This window comes from Corylus avellana, chromosome 6, assembly GCF_965113065.1.
Source record: "Corylus avellana chromosome 6, dhCorAvel1.hap1.2, whole genome shotgun sequence".
Classification (NCBI taxonomy): Eukaryota; Viridiplantae; Streptophyta; class Magnoliopsida; order Fagales; family Betulaceae; genus Corylus; species Corylus avellana.
The window spans coordinates 22,808,469-22,822,082 of NC_142495.1; the positions used below are offsets into that span (position 1 = coordinate 22,808,469).

General features: G+C 36.7%; 2 protein-coding genes across 2 annotated transcripts; one reads left to right on the forward strand and one right to left on the reverse strand.

Annotated features, from left to right (window-relative positions):
• The first annotated feature begins 1,061 nt into the window (after positions 1-1,061).
• LOC132188012 (Integrase-type DNA-binding superfamily protein) lies at positions 1,062-1,850 on the forward strand. Its single transcript, XM_059602431.2, has one exon. The coding sequence runs from the start codon at positions 1,062-1,064 to the stop codon at positions 1,848-1,850; it is 789 nt and encodes a 262-aa protein (XP_059458414.1).
• A 5,136-nt stretch (positions 1,851-6,986) lies between these two features.
• Positions 6,987-11,624, reverse strand: LOC132187274 (uncharacterized). The gene is made up of 5 exons (XM_059601537.2): positions 10,903-11,624; positions 9,048-9,110; positions 8,699-8,761; positions 8,532-8,600; positions 6,987-7,682 (listed from the first exon to the last, which is right to left on the reverse strand). Exons 1-5 carry the CDS (start codon positions 11,227-11,229, stop codon positions 7,398-7,400), a joined length of 807 nt encoding a protein of 268 aa, XP_059457520.1. The 5' UTR covers positions 11,230-11,624; the 3' UTR covers positions 6,987-7,397.
• Positions 11,625-13,614: the final 1,990 nt, after the last annotated feature.

Below are 13,614 nucleotides of genomic sequence, written 5' to 3' on the forward strand. Positions count from 1 at the left end.
TTTGGATTTTTTTTTTAATTTTTAAATCATATTCCTAAGGTATTGTAATTGGTTTAATCGAATAAGTCTAAATAAATCATTGACGGGAATTAGTTATATATTGAAAAATTAGATACCATGGAGTGTGATTAGAACAATTGGATACAATTAAAGACTTTTTTTCTTTTTCTTTTTCTTTTTTTTAGGTGTACCTTTAAAAGACTTGATAGAATAGGCTGAGTACTCATGATTTGCTAACCCTAAAAACCCAAAGCTACAACATTTACAAAAAGATTTTGCCCTTAAAAAGACAACCATTTCTTCCCCTCTACATCACCCAAAAGATTACACGGTCATGATCAACAATTTTGTCAAAGATCCTGCCCCCCCAGAACAGACGCTATCGATCAGTGGGACGCAACTCCCACTGATTGACAAGATCAGGACCTTTCATATGTCATCATCAAACAGCATCTTCCACATACTTAGCGGTTCCTCAAGTGAGTGTGCAGGGCTATTACCAATGCCTTCGCTACACCCAAATCTTCCTCTGGCTAAAGAAAAGCAAATCAACATAGATTAAATTAAATTAAATAGGCTATCAAAAGGCTAAGCCAAGCAGTCAAACGAAACAATCAAACAATCTTTTCCAGGACGACACCGTGACGCCCTCTGATCGCGTCCACAATGCATAATCCAACGGCTATTAACCCTCCTATCAAATCCTCGAGATGTTGCACCCCCTTAATCAATGACCATCAAATCATCTCGTTCCAAATTACCCTTCACTACTTCCGTAATGCCATCCATATCCCTACCGAAGTAATTTTGATGGGTAGTTTAGACATTACGGAAGGTATATATCCTTCCTGCCCAGGAAAGACAAAACATGTAGTAAATAAGGGATTTCGGTCTAATCGATATTGACAGGAATATCTTTAAATCAAAATGAAATCTTTTTTCTCAAGAAAAATAATGGTTAATTAATAATTTATCATTTCTTTGGTAGTATATATACTGTTACATGCAAAATCGTCATTCTCCGTCTGTGCTTGTTTCGTCCCCGTTCAAAAACAACCAATATGGACGGGAAAGCCCTTCAAACCGTTCCGTTCTTTACCATTTCCGAACCGTTTCATGCACCGAAACCGTTAACGTTGCTCGCCGAAAAGCCGCGCTTTTACGGCTCTCACTTGTCCGGCGTTTCTGCAGACCTTTCTCTTTGTGGTGTTGACAACAAAGAAACGGAACCGGAAACGGAAACGGAAACGTCGCCGGTTCTTGACGGAATCGCTGCCGTTGTGGGTCAGCACGTCCTCTTCGGAGGTAACATTAACACCAACAAAAGTGTAAGCATCAGCTACAAGACCGATACGAAACGTTTCGGTGCCGAAACGGTGAAGGGTACTGGCGGAAACGTTGCGGTTCAGAAGAGCTATAGAGGGGTGAGGAAGAGGCCGTGGGGGAGGTGGTCGGCGGAGATACGCGACCGTATAGGGAGGTGCAGACACTGGCTGGGGACGTTCGACACGGCGGAAGATGCGGCGCGTGCGTACGACGCGGCGGCGAGGCGGCTGAGGGGGTCGAAAGCCCGAACCAACTTCGAAATCCCTTCGGTTCTGCCGCTAGTAATGTCATCGCCTTCAACATCTTCGTCTTCATCTTCGGAAGCTAAGAAGGTGAGCGCCAAGGCTAAGGCGGCGGCGCAGAGTGGGAGGAGGAAGTGCTCGGTGGTGACTTCGGTGGCTCAGCTTTTCAGCTCAAATGTTTGTAGTACTACAAGAGAAGGGAATGGGAACGGGAGCTTGGAGCTTGATTTGAAGCTGGGTGTGAATTTCGGCGGCAGAAGTTCTCCATCTATGCCTGTTTAGTGTTATGCATGCATACGTGTTTATTATGCCTTTTTTTTTTTTTTTTTTTTTGGTTCGTCTTCCTTGCTGATGGGCTGGATATATTTATCTATAACGCATATGCGTGAAAGAAGATACTTTTAGTGTTGTAGTTGGATGAAGATTCCAGCCCATGCTTTTGAGATCTAGGGCAACGAAGATGATGAATATATATATATTTATAAATAGATACTTAAATGTACGGCAGTAAACCTTCAAGAAGGTGGTGTTTGTTTGTTTGTCAGTCTTTTTCTTATTTGGTTTTTGAAGAACATCTTCCAGCAACTTCCATGGAGTGCAGAGCCAATGTTGTAAGATTATTCTCTCTGTTGCAGTGCAAGTGCATACAATTTCTGGGATTCCACATTCCTATGGTGGAGTACTGCATGTTAAATAAAATAATGTTTGAGTTGGAGTGCATGGGTATGTAAAAACCGGTTTAACATTATAAATTATAAATATTAAACAAAATAATGTTTTAGAAACCGGTTTTTTTTTTTTTTTTTTTGCCAAATTAAATAACCTTAAGATGATTAATGAGGGCGGTTTGGCTAAAAAGGGTTGCCGAACTACTCTTAGTAACTTGAGGTTTCTTAACCATGTAGTCATGGCCAGCAATCTTCAAATGGTCATTGGTGGTTCAGATATTGGATATATATTGAGATGGTCTTTTTGTTGAAAGGGATACTTTGTATTGTTTGATAACAAGAAGTAAACACATCCAATTGTGGTAATCTAAAGTTCGAAAGAAAAAACATATTAATTATTAATTGGGTGATAAATAAATTAAGAGGAATCTGAAGATTTCCCAAACTGTTTACTAGGGAGTATATGAGGGTGCGGTGTGAGAGGGACCCGTAGCAGAAGATCAGGCGAAAAGAAGTGGAAATGGTCAAAGCTTTTTCAGAAGCGCTGCGAATGGGAAGAGCACTGTTGGAAGTACAATTCCTGCTGCTCTACCTTTCTGGCTTTCTGCCATGTATGTACGTGCTTCATGCATTTATTTACTGTTAAAAGTGCGTGGAGGACGGAGGGGACCCCCTCCCCCTCCGGCTCTGGCTCAGACACGTCGTAAAAGTCGCCCATGAAAGCCGGACGTGAGAAAATGAGCGGGGAAGAGGGTGATCCGTTCTGAGGAGTGATGATGGTGAATGACAGACAGTGGGTGATATATAAATAATTAATAATGGTGGGATGGTGACAGCGGCCTCATGATCGGGCAAGCAGCAGGCAGCTGAAGATCTTCTGCGCGTTATGTTTGAAAAATCCCCCTTATTACAGTGCGCCTCAGGGCTCAATCACAGTGTGACGTTGATAGATAACTATTATTATTTCTGCCCAACGCCAACAACACACTCATCATTTACATTATTAATATTTACTTCAAATTACTTATTTTGTGATTTGTGAAATACTTCCATATAATTCAATATTTTGAGGTATTTGTTTTTACTATTTTATTTAAAATATTATTTATTTTTAAATTATTTTTTCATTAGTGTCGTTAAGTTAGTTAGTTCATCTCTAGAAAGAGTGAAGTTAAAATAGCTATTAAAAAACTCCAAAATTTTATTTTACCTCTTTATTATTATTTTTTTTATTCACACTCCAACAAACTCTTTATTCTACCCACTATTTTTTTAAAAAAAATTTATATATAACATTGAGGGAAAGGCAGACACAAACGAGAAAAAAAGAATAAAAAAATCTTACAATATGAAAGTTTACTGTATCAAATTTTAACAAAAATTTTATTTTAAAGTGTGTTGGAGCTTGAAAAGGGCTTGTACTAGTTAAATATAGTTAATATAAAACTTTGAAAAGCTTTGTTGGGGATGCTCTTACCATACTTAGGAAAATAATCAATCATTTAAGCTGGCATTTTCGAAAAAAAATTCCAAAAATAAAAATAATAATGTTCTCATTAGGCCAGCCGCATTGGCTAAAAGGATTTTTGTAGCTCAACAATGCATAAGTTAAATTAATTAAAAATAATAATATGAATCTTTCTCTTCTTTATGAATATTGAAAATAGAGAAATATTATAATATTTTAAATAAAATAGTGAAAGTTGATAGCCAAATTACTGTACCAGATGTAGGTCATTTGCAAAAATAGTTAAAATAGAAAGAAAAAAAAATGTATATTATTTTCTTAAATATTTGCTAAGTGGAATATAAATACTTTAAGCTCAAGGCAAAAAAAAAAAACATTATTTTACTCTGCTACTCTAATTTTCACTCTACTATACATGCTTAAGAGTAAATTGCCTATGTTTTAGATCACGATGTGGATGATTATATATATTGTTTAGGAAAATTTGTGAGTACTATAACTTTTATTTATTGTAACTATTTTATAAATTGACATAACGGTTTATAATCAATGAAATAATTAAAAGTAAAAAGTCTATTTTATTACTTATAGGCTATCATGTGAATTCATAAATAAAGTTAATGGATAACTTCATTTTAAACTTTTGAATTACCAAGCGATTTGAGAAGCTCCCTTAAACTTAAAAATGTCTCAATTTGAACTTCCGTCAGATTTTAAACATTAAAAGTGAGACAATAACGTTTATACCCCTAATTTTTTTATAAAATTCTAAATTTACCCTTAATTCCAAATTTAAAAAAATAATAAAGTTTTTTTTTTAAAAAAAAAAAACTCAGGAATATTTTAGTCTTTTTAGGGGTAAATTAGGGAAGTTAACGGCTAATCTAACGGAGGGATTCAAATTGATTACAATTAAAAATTCAGGGATCCAAATTAAAAAGTTTTAAAATTTGGAGAATTTTTCAAATCGCGTATTAATTTAGAGATATAAAGTGAAGTTACCCCTAAAGTTAAATATCTTTAGAAGCACTTCATTAATTAGGTGATGACAATCAACTATTGACGAGAAAGTAATTGAAAGTTATACAAATCATCATATTTGTATGCCATTCCTACACTATCATGTTTGTTGTCTGCAACGTCGCAATTTGCATGCGTGTTAAGTTTGAGTAATTCTACAAGTCTTTTTTGTGTCTCAAAAAATGATGTTCTTTTTAAAATTATAATTTGATCAAAATCTAATAATGATCAATCACAAATTTAATGGTGATTTTAAGAGCCGCATAATTCTTGTAGGGACACGAAAGTGACATAGGAAAAACTTGTAGCATTGCTCGTTAAGCCTAACTAATGTATGTTGTCTGACCAATTCATTGTATTGCAGAGTTTCAGCTAGGATTAAGGATCATGATTTTATATATATATTGTTAATTAATACAATCACAAACAAGCTCTTAGAATATTGTTAATATAAAAAAATTAGAATTAAGATGTTTCCGTTGTACTCCCTCATTTAAGAAAAGCAGTAGGGTTTTTTTTTTTTTTGGACGTTTCATTTTTTTAAAAAAATTTTCTATGCTCAAAGTTAGATATTCTTCCTTTTGTTTTAATTTTCTAATATATATATATATATTTGTTTTACTTAATGACAAGCGAGGAAAATTTCAAGTGAACTTATAACAAGTCTATTATAATTTGTGTTTTTTTTTTTTTTCCCGACAAATGAGCTTTTTCTTACGAGACAGAAAAAACAGTAAATAGTCTTTCTTTTTTTTTTTTTTTTTTTTTTTTTAGTAAAAAACAGTAAATTGTCAAACACAAAAGCTAAAAATAGGAGAACTTGTCAGCCCACTAATCGAGCTAACGAGCCGGTCTTGGTCCAGTAGTGATCTTTGAGGCAAAGGGCTCGTTTGATATAATTTTTTAGAGGAGTTTTTTTTAGAAAAAAAAAAAAAACTCTGATGTGACATAACTTTGAAAGCAATTTTAAATAGAAAAACGTTAAGTGTTCTTAGGTTAGGTTGCTGATGGATATTATTTTTTAAAAATTATGTGAAAATAAGGGTTAGTGTCAGTTTCTGTTTTGCTTTTTTAAAATATAATATTCACTAAGGACAAGGAGAACATAAGTAGAACACCTATCATTTTCTTTTTTAATATTTTAAATTTTATTTTGTATTTGGATTTTTTTTTTTTTGTCAATAGTTTTACTCTATTTTTTTAAATTAAAAAGCAAAAAGCTTTCTAAAAAAGTGTGGTCAAACCAAGCCCAATTAATTCCACCTTTTAAGGAATCTGATTTTGGTGTAATCAAAAGGTTAAGAATAAGAATATTATTAATTTAAATGGGGGTTGTGAAAGATGGAGATAAAATTTAAATTCAAACCTCTACTTTAATATCATTAATCAAACATTCAAACCCCTCAATTACTTTAAAAACTTAAGTTGGTAAAAATAATAATAATAATAATAATAATTTAATTGAATATTCTAATGCCAAACAACGAGACAAAAAGAAGAAAGCTTCAAGCAGACACTTTCTGACCTTTTTCTTTGGCTGGTGCCACTGCCACCCAACTGTCTTTCAACCAATTTGTGTGAAGTTGAAGTTTCAGGGGGTTTTATTTATATAAAGAATTAATTTCATAAAAGCCTCATCGACAGATCAAACTTCTTTTTCTTTTCTTTTTATGGTTAGCCAGTCAAATAGGTGGTGAGCGTGAGAGCTGTTTAACTTAATTCTGCTCTAATTGGAATCATAATTGGGTTCTTATTTGTTGTGGTGGGTCCACCCCACACCTAATATTAACCCACTTTAAGCTTTTCTTTCATATTAAGTTATTAACCCTATTTGTTAATCAATCTCAAGTACTCGCTCATTATGGCCTTTCCTTTTTCTTTTTTTTTTTCTTTTTTTCATGCAAATTTGTAAGTCAATCCTATAATAAAAATTAAAAATAAAATAAAAGTTAGTTGGTACGTAGGTAGGAGTGAGACAGATTGACAAGATTATCCTCTTTTCTTTTTTATAGGTAGATCTGCTCTTGCTATATATAGTTTAGAAATCTTTCGACACTTGTCCTTCTCGCTTTTATACCAATCAATCAATAATCTTGTGAAAGAAACCTCATGCCTAACCTAGGCATGAGATGAAGAAAATGGAGGAATATATCAGTGCTCCACCTTTTTCACTACAAAATTCTTGCTCTACATGAGATATATTGCAGAGTAATAGGGTTCCATTCAAGCACGAAATTTGGGATTCATCTTTTTTCATAATAATAAAAAAAAAATGCAAGAGCAAATACTATCAAATTAGATTTCACATTGTTCAACTAAAGGAACCCAAACATATAATTGTCTATAGAATAGTTACACCTTTCTTTGTTTGTAAAAAATTCCTAAAAAAAAAAAGGAAACAGAAGGAATGAGGGTTGGCCCCTAAGAATTTTGGATGACTGTAGAAACCTGCGAAGAAAGAATGCAACTGTAACTAATGGTTAGGATCTCTACACTAGTACCCCTCAGTACCTTCATGTCAAGAGGCGGAGAAGGTAATTGGTTTTCTACTTACAATTATAATAACCCAACCTACCACATGGTCAGTCAGACTCATGCATCCATTATCTTATTAAGGAAAAATGCAGTTGATGATCTTTATCCCCACTTAATTAGGAAGACAGTCTCGCCTTGTTAGCTCATCCCATATAAAACCTCAGAGCCGGATTCCTCCTCAAAAGGCAGATTTAGATCAGGTAACAAGATCGATGATGCTTCACTGTCTCTAAGTTCCTGTATTTTTGAACAGGAACTTTTTGATTGGAATGTATGTGGTACAGCACCAATGTTATTGCATATGACGCCTGTTGGAAGGATTGAAGCAGGGTCACAAACTTGTTCCCTTTCCTGGGGTCGCTCAGAGATGATGGCTTCTTCCTCAGTTGTAGCTTTTAATGTTTGCTGTGACTGCAAATCAAGCTGTAACAAAAATATAGATATATATTTAGATTCAGCATCACCTATTATTAACTCGTATTATTTTAATCAACTTTTGAAATATTATTTGCATAGAAAGATAGCAACCTTCTAGGTTTTGCATGATGATCAATGTCACCAAACCAAATTGGCACGAATTCACTGGAGCAAATTGTGTGCCTTTTCTGTGTCTCATTTTATGTCACATTTTGGCTTTATTGCCGCTTCAGGCACTTCATATCAATGAGGAACACAAATGATTGTATGTAGTAGTTTGAGCAACACGACACCCAGATGAAGTGGCCCACAAATTTGCATATTATGTTAATAAGGAAGCTTGTTTTCAAATTATGGTAGGCAAACAAGATAGCATCAAGAAACAATCACAAGTTCAATTTTAAAGATGCATAATAACGGACCCACTAAATATGTAAAGTGGAAATTAATGAATATCAGCTGACGTAAAGTTCAATTTTCAGAAAGACAGTAGGTAGGCTAATCTATGTGGTTAAAGACTGACAAAAAGTTCCTGACGTACAGATTGGAAAAGTTGGAACATGACAGAATGAAGTACAAGTGCAACACTCAAGAGATAATGGACCAGTGATAAAATTCACTGTCGGATCAAAACATCTGATATAAACTTCATATGGGATCAACACGGTTGTTTGTATAACCAAATAGATTAATTCAATTCGTAAAACGATTCAATTGTTCACAAGCATGATTTAATACAAGTACTCTAAATTTGATAAAAGATTTACATAACAGAAAAAAGAGAAAAAAAAAACATTTATGAAAAACAAGTCACAAGTGAATTGGCCAAGAAATTGATAAGACAGGCAAAGTGACCTTTATTCTCTTCCAACTTTCATTTGCAGCTCTCTGTTTGTCAAGAGTGAGACGCATTTTTGCCAGTTCCTGCTCAATGAATCAGTTAAAAATTATTATTCACCGTCTAGGTATCTCCCATAAGATATCTCAGGACAAGAAGCCAAGGAAGGAAACAAAGGGCTTACATTTTTCAAATTTCTCCTTTCCTTCAAGAGCAAGCTTTCCTCCTCTCTAAGTTCAGCTAACGACTGCCAGAAAAAGAAGAAAAATTTAAGGGACCCATCCACCAAAACCTCACTAAATAAAGAATCAACCCCAAGTTTCGATAGAAAAGTTGAAAATGACACATTTTTACAAATGCTATTCATGGTGACGAGTGGGTAGTAATGATAAACGTGGAAACTAATTAATGCTTGCGGAGCCATGGATGACGTTTCTTTTGGATTTTTCTGTCATTAAACATTCATGGGCAATCTCATAATTACACTAAACACCAATTACTCCATGAAATCTTCATACACGTTTGGAATTTACCTTTTTCTTTCTAGCCCTCTTAGTGGTGGTGGTGGTGGTCGTCGTTTCGCACGTAACCGTTACCTGTACACAATCATTCAATCCAAATTAATAAATTATTAGTCGACAGATAACACACGCACAATAACTGAAAATAGAAAAAAATATTTATAATTCGCTCGCTAAACCGTACCAACTACCAAGTATTGACACGCATTTTGGTCATTGAAAACCGCCACGAAAATATAAATAATTGTTTTGTGTGGAGGGTGGAGGACACCATTACATGTTCCACGTCGCCGCATGGTATAAAAGCCCATGGCTTCTTGCCACATCAGAAATTCACAAAAGGGTCACATGACTCGCTCGTGACTCTACGCGCGTGCATTAACTTAACACCTTGACATTTTCTTGGCGTGTAGACCCCACACCCCAATGTGTCCCATCCCCAAGACTTTTGGCTTTCCTAATTTTTGTCCACAAAAACAAATTAAATAAATAAAAAGGGGACCCTTACGAGAACCTCTAAAACTAGTTGATAATGTTCTTTGGGTTTTGGTGGTATAACCAATAACCAACAAGTCAGCTGTATGTTACGCCCTTAGACAAACACTATTCATAATTGGGTGACCAAGTGGCCCCTACCAAAATGTGAATCTAGCCCCATACATGCAACATTTATTTGACCAAAAACTCCACCTTTGTGGAGCCCGGGAAGACAGCAAAAAGCCCACATGACAGCCTGTTGTTCAAAAAGGGTCACGGCCCAATGAAAAACCTTTCCACTTTTGACTGTGCCGAAGGAGAGATTTATTCACTATTCAGGAACCAAGGGCTGCTCATGCTGCGATCAAAACTGTCACGCTGGTAACCGACGTTTGTCTTATTGTATATAAGACCATGTGCGAAAAAGCAAAAACGACGACGCAGGAAAGGTTGGGATTTAATATTTACTGTGAGCCCACAGGAAAAGCCAAACTGCGGAAACTGCAGGGAATCATTTCCCATCGCAGCAAACATAAAGTGCACAACCACTTCCAACACCCCACCCCCACCAAACTATACGCAGACCTATTTGCCACGAAAACACGCCACCGATAAAGCAGGTTAAAAACATATGTCCTATTGCCCTAAATACCCTTGCCAATTGTGAGGGGTGTTTGACTCTGGGTGGGGGTGGAGGATTTCGTCATATATAATTTGGAGAAGAAATTACGGGCCAATAGGAGTATTGACTCGGACAATGAATTGGTATATAGCAGGAGGCTTCTTTACAAGGACGAAAGTGGAAGGGTGTTTTGGTCAATTCGAACGTGGGCATGACACGGAGCGGAAAAGCGTGAACAGTTTTAAGAGAGTCGATATAAGCCCCTCTGACTCCAGGCGTTGAATCCAAGTCACCAATTTTCTCTGAAAGAATTAAAAATAGAAATCTCTGAGAAAGTGGAAAGTCCTAAATCGAAACGAGAAGGGCAGTTTGGTTAATGAGATTTGAGACACGGCCGGTTCGGTGGCCGGCGGACCCCGATCTGGTACGCAAAATGACAGAGCTAGTCCCGGAAACCACGAGGCGTCCCCATGCAAAGGGGGCATAAGCGTAAACTAGGAAAAGAACAATGGAAGCTCCTAAAAAGATTGAAAAGATGAGAACATCTGACAGGTGCTGATGGTGCCAGGCTCCATCTGTGCCTGACTCTTCCTATAAACCAATCAAGGATAAATATAAGACTTTCATAGGGGTATTTTCGTCAGTTCTTAAAAAGCGTTAAGCCACTCGTGGTAACCGAGCTAACACCAACTCACCGAGTCAGACTCGGCGAGAGAAGCAAGGAAAGGAAAAAAAACAATGAAATAAAAAGCAAGCAGAGGAACAAACCTTAGATCTCGAGCCGTCCGTTGGCTTGACCGGCCGGCTGGACTCCTCGGAGCCATCGAGTACGCCGCCGCTGACAGAGGTGCCGCCGCTCCAGGAAAGCGGCGTGGTTGGACTAGCCCTTGCCGCCTCGGGCTTCTTCTTCCCATCGCCGTGCTTCGGCGCCGATCTCGAACGCCGCTGGCGCACCGTCCATCCGAGATGGAGAACCGGCTTGGCTGGAGCAGGCGGCGGAAGCGGCGGCGGCTGCTCTGTTTTGAACCGTAGCAGCATGTAGGCCACCACCGCTTCGTTGGTCATCGCGACCTTGACCCACTCGTCGTCGCTCATCTCGCCGTAAGGACGTCGTTTCCGTAGAAGAGAGAGGGTGTGGTTGGTGGAGGTGGACGTAGAGGTGGTGGCGGTGGCGGAGATGGAAAATCTTGTTGGTGTTGTATGGGCGTGTGTGTGTTAAATAATGGGGTTAATGGCTTTTATATGTGGTTTGTGTGAGAGGGAGTGGTGGATGCTCATTTGGCTTTGTTGACAACCCCTTCTGGGCCTTCTCGTTGTGTGGATTTTTCATCTTTTTCTTTTCTTTTCTTTTCTTTCTTTTCTCGTGTCTGGGCCCCACTAGTTTCACACGTGGCGCGGATTCTCAACCCGATCCCTCTCCTATGTGCGCTTCGTTGATAGGGATCGACTCCTCAACGCGCCCGTTTTGAAGGTGGGCAGGTGCTTAAGATCGTGATGGATGGTGTGGCAGTTAATATGCTGTCTCATGTTGAGAACTAGGGTTTTTTATTGGGTACGGTGCCGTGTTGGGGGCATTCTGTGTACTTCTGCCTAGTGCTGACACCTGGAGCCTCGCAGCTCCAAGATTTTAAATAAATATCAAATTTTATTATTTAAGAGCATTCTCAATGGTTATTTAATTTAGTTAATAAATTTTTAAAGGCATTTTATATCTGATTAGCTATGTTTTTTTTTCTATATTATTTAATATTATTTTTTTACTCTTTATTAATTCTATCTTTATTTTTTTTTCTAAAATTCGTATTTCACTCTTTATTTTTTCAATGGTAATTCATTTAGTAAAATAATTTTTTAACGATTATTATTTGTCAAATAATCATTTTTGTAATTATAATATTTTTCAAATGGTTTTATTTTATAATAATTATATTTTTCAAATGTCGTATTTGCCAACGTTAAGTATGAAAACCATATTCTCATAGTAATGTCAATCATATTTATGAAATATCTTTTATTAAAAATTGTGAAATAATATTCTCATAATAATTCTTATAATGCTACATGTAGCTTTTTTTTTTTTTTTTTGGCTAATCTAAACAATTATCCATTTTGCATTTTATTTGGCTAATCTAATGTCGGGAGTTTTTTATAAATCTAATTAGTCATTTTAGATAAAAGTATCATTTGACTCTTTCATTGGAAATGCCCGAGATCTCATTTAGAAAATTAAATGTATGAAAATTCGATTAAAGATTGTAATTGTGAGAAAATATTATTAAATTTTTCAAGAGGCTGTAATAATGATGAAAGCTTTTATCAAATATTAACGTTCTTATTTTCTTAACAAATATAGAAAATTGTCCTACGTACGACACTCCATGTTCATAGTAATTTTTATGGAGAGAAAAAGTGACACTAAGTTACGATATTTTAATTTGTGCTGAGGCTCTCAGTGCCACGCTGCAGAGGGTTGAGAGAGGGTTGAGAGAACAAGAGATATCATAGGGGTGCTTATTGCTCGAGGTATCACTTGGTTTTTGCAGATGCAGTCTTCTCTTCTGCAAGGCAAGTCTCATGGACTGGTCCAGTTTACTTAATGTGGTGGTAGATATGACAATGCGTAGGGCAACAACTTAACAAAGAAAAGACTTCCATCTTGCTTAATAGTAGGAATACAACGGAAGACACTAAAAGGCAGATCTTGCTCGCGTTGGGGATCCAAGCCACAAACTGCCTTGAAAAGTATCTAGGCTTGCCAACTATGGTGGGACGCTCTCGCCGGACGGCATTTAAGGAAGAAAAAGAGCGCATTTAGAATTAGATAAGTAATTGGAAGAACAAGTTCCTATCACAAGCAGGGAAAGAAATTCTATTGAAGGTAGTAGTTCAAGTTATTCCCACATATACCATGAGTATCTTTTTGCTTCCAAAATCCTTATTGCGTGAGATAAATGCCATGATGCAGCAATACTGGTGGGGTCATCATGAACAGGACTCAAGAATTCACTGGACTAAGTGGGAAAAGATGGGCATGGCTAAGTGCCATGGAAGTATGGGCTTCTAGGATTTTGAAAGTTTTAATAAAGCGCTCTTAGCAAAGCAATGCTGGAAGATTCTCCAGAATCCCGAGTCCTTAGTTGCCAAGATTTTAAATGCCAAATATTTTCCATTGATCTAGACCATTCCTTGAGGCTAAATTGGGGCGTAATCCTTCCTATGTCTAGTGAAGTATTTGGTCTGGACGTGAGCTCCTTAAGAAAGGCCTAGTGTGGCGAGTTGGAAATAGGCGTCAAATAAGAATATGGAAAGATGAATGGTTGCCAGATACCATTGTACAGCCACTCCCTACGTCAAGTGGAGTGCTCAACGAAGATGCAAGACTCACAAATCTCAGTGATTGGGGGAGGAAAGAATGGAAGACAAATTTGGTTTGCAAGCTGTTTGGTGTGGAGTATGCCACTGTTATATGTCAACTTCCTA

Coding starts and splice junctions, on each gene's coding strand:
- LOC132188012 (XM_059602431.2), top strand. CDS start 1,062: ATGGACGGGAAAGCCCTTCAAACCGTTCCGTTCTTTACCATTTCCGAA.
- LOC132187274 (XM_059601537.2), bottom strand. CDS start 11,229: ATGAGCGACGACGAGTGGGTCAAGGTCGCGATGACCAACGAAGCGGTG. Junction 8,762..9,047: donor AGAGGGCTAGAAAGAAAAAG/GTAAATTCCAAA, acceptor TTTTTCTGGCAG/TCGTTAGCTGAACTTAGAGA. Junction 8,601..8,698: donor AAAGGAGAAATTTGAAAAAT/GTAAGCCCTTTG, acceptor TTCATTGAGCAG/GAACTGGCAAAAATGCGTCT.